General features: G+C 53.6%; 1 protein-coding gene across 1 annotated transcript; it reads left to right on the top strand.

Moving 5' to 3' along the window:
• The first annotated feature begins 324 nt into the window (after window positions 1–324).
• On the top strand, window positions 325–861 carry LOC101758868 (putative cyclin-dependent kinase F-2). Its single transcript, XM_004977721.1, has one exon. It carries the CDS (start codon window positions 325–327, stop codon window positions 859–861), a length of 537 nt encoding a protein of 178 aa, XP_004977778.1.
• Window positions 862–1400: the final 539 nt, after the last annotated feature.

The raw sequence follows: 1400 nt of genomic DNA, 5'->3' as shown, positions 1-1400 counted from the left end.
GCTTCACGGCTGCCGGCAGCGGCCACCCGTCGCTCTCCACATTCCGCACCGTCGCATGCAGTCCCGGCACCATGGACTACTCCATCATCACAAACTACGCCGGGCCGACCCTTAGGGCCGTGATGGGAGACCATGGCGGCGACCAGCCGTTCTTGGAGTCCGAGGTGCACCGCCACATGCGGCAGCTGCTGGCCAGCGCTGAGGTGATGCACGGACATAACATCGTGCACCAGGACATCAAGCCTGAAAACATCCTCGTCGGTGGTGACCAAGTCAATGATCGAGAAGGACACACCTTGTTGCTTCACCGGGACGATGCCATACATGGCGCCGGAGGTGCTAGCGAAGAACACTGACCATGGCGCGCTCGTGGACGCGTCGTCGCTCGGCTGCGTCATGGCGGAGCTCCTCACCAGCAAGCCACCATTTGCGGGGAAGGACGAGGCCCACCAGCTCTTCAAGAACTTCGACGTGCTCAGCGTGCCGTGCAGGAGGGCGTGGCAGGCCATGAAACCCCAGGCCTACGAGGAGGAGGTGCAGGTGTGGCGAGCGTGGCAGCTGCGAGCGCGGCACCGCAACCGGCTGTGTGAGCTGTTCCCAGAGAAGATGCTATCAAGGGACAGATTCCGGGTCCTCAAAGGGCTCTTAACGTGCGACCCAAAGAAGCAGCTGATGGCGGCCACCGCGCTCCAGTGTCTATGGTTCACCAAGGATGACGACGACGATGCTCCTATCTCGGAGACGGAGAGGATCACAGTTACCAACATCGCCGGCATGGCCAGCAAGTTCAGCTCACTGGCCTTATCTTTCGTTGGATGCGCTCTAGGTTTACTTAGGCCTAAGACATTATTGGTCCAGTGATTGTCCTGTGAGCTTTGATGGAAGTTTGTAAACCTTAAAAAATACAGATTATTATAGGCCAACTGAGTGTTTTTTGGCTTGAAAATCCGACTGAGCCCTCGGCGGATTAGTCCTTAGCGCAACGAGCTCTCTTCCTCTTACCCCAATCATCTTCCCCTAATGCTGCTGCATCCCCCAAGTCCCAACATCCATCCATCCAAAGAGAGGACTCTTGAAGAAACATCTTCTCTGCCAAAGATCACTACTCCATGAAACAGGTTAGCTAATAAAGATGTCCAAGTCCAAAGGAGCTCACTTCACATGAAATGAATACGTGATGCCGAAGAGAATGATTTGCATAGATTCAACATCAAGAAAATAAACATGTGGATAAATGAAAATGCAAGACACTTATCTATCTATCCGTTCACTGGTGGATAAGTGAGCATTAGTCCCGGTTGGAGAGACGCTTAGGTCTCGAAGATTCAACCGGGACTAATCTTTCAAAATAAAAGGCCCCTCTCTTTAAAGACCTCCTTTAGTCCCGGTTGGCACTAACA

This window comes from Setaria italica, chromosome VII, assembly GCF_000263155.2.
Source record: "Setaria italica strain Yugu1 chromosome VII, Setaria_italica_v2.0, whole genome shotgun sequence".
Lineage (NCBI taxonomy): Eukaryota > Viridiplantae > Streptophyta > Magnoliopsida > Poales > Poaceae > Setaria > Setaria italica.
Note: the sequence above shows the minus strand (reverse complement) of the source record. Positions and strands in the feature narration are given on the sequence as shown.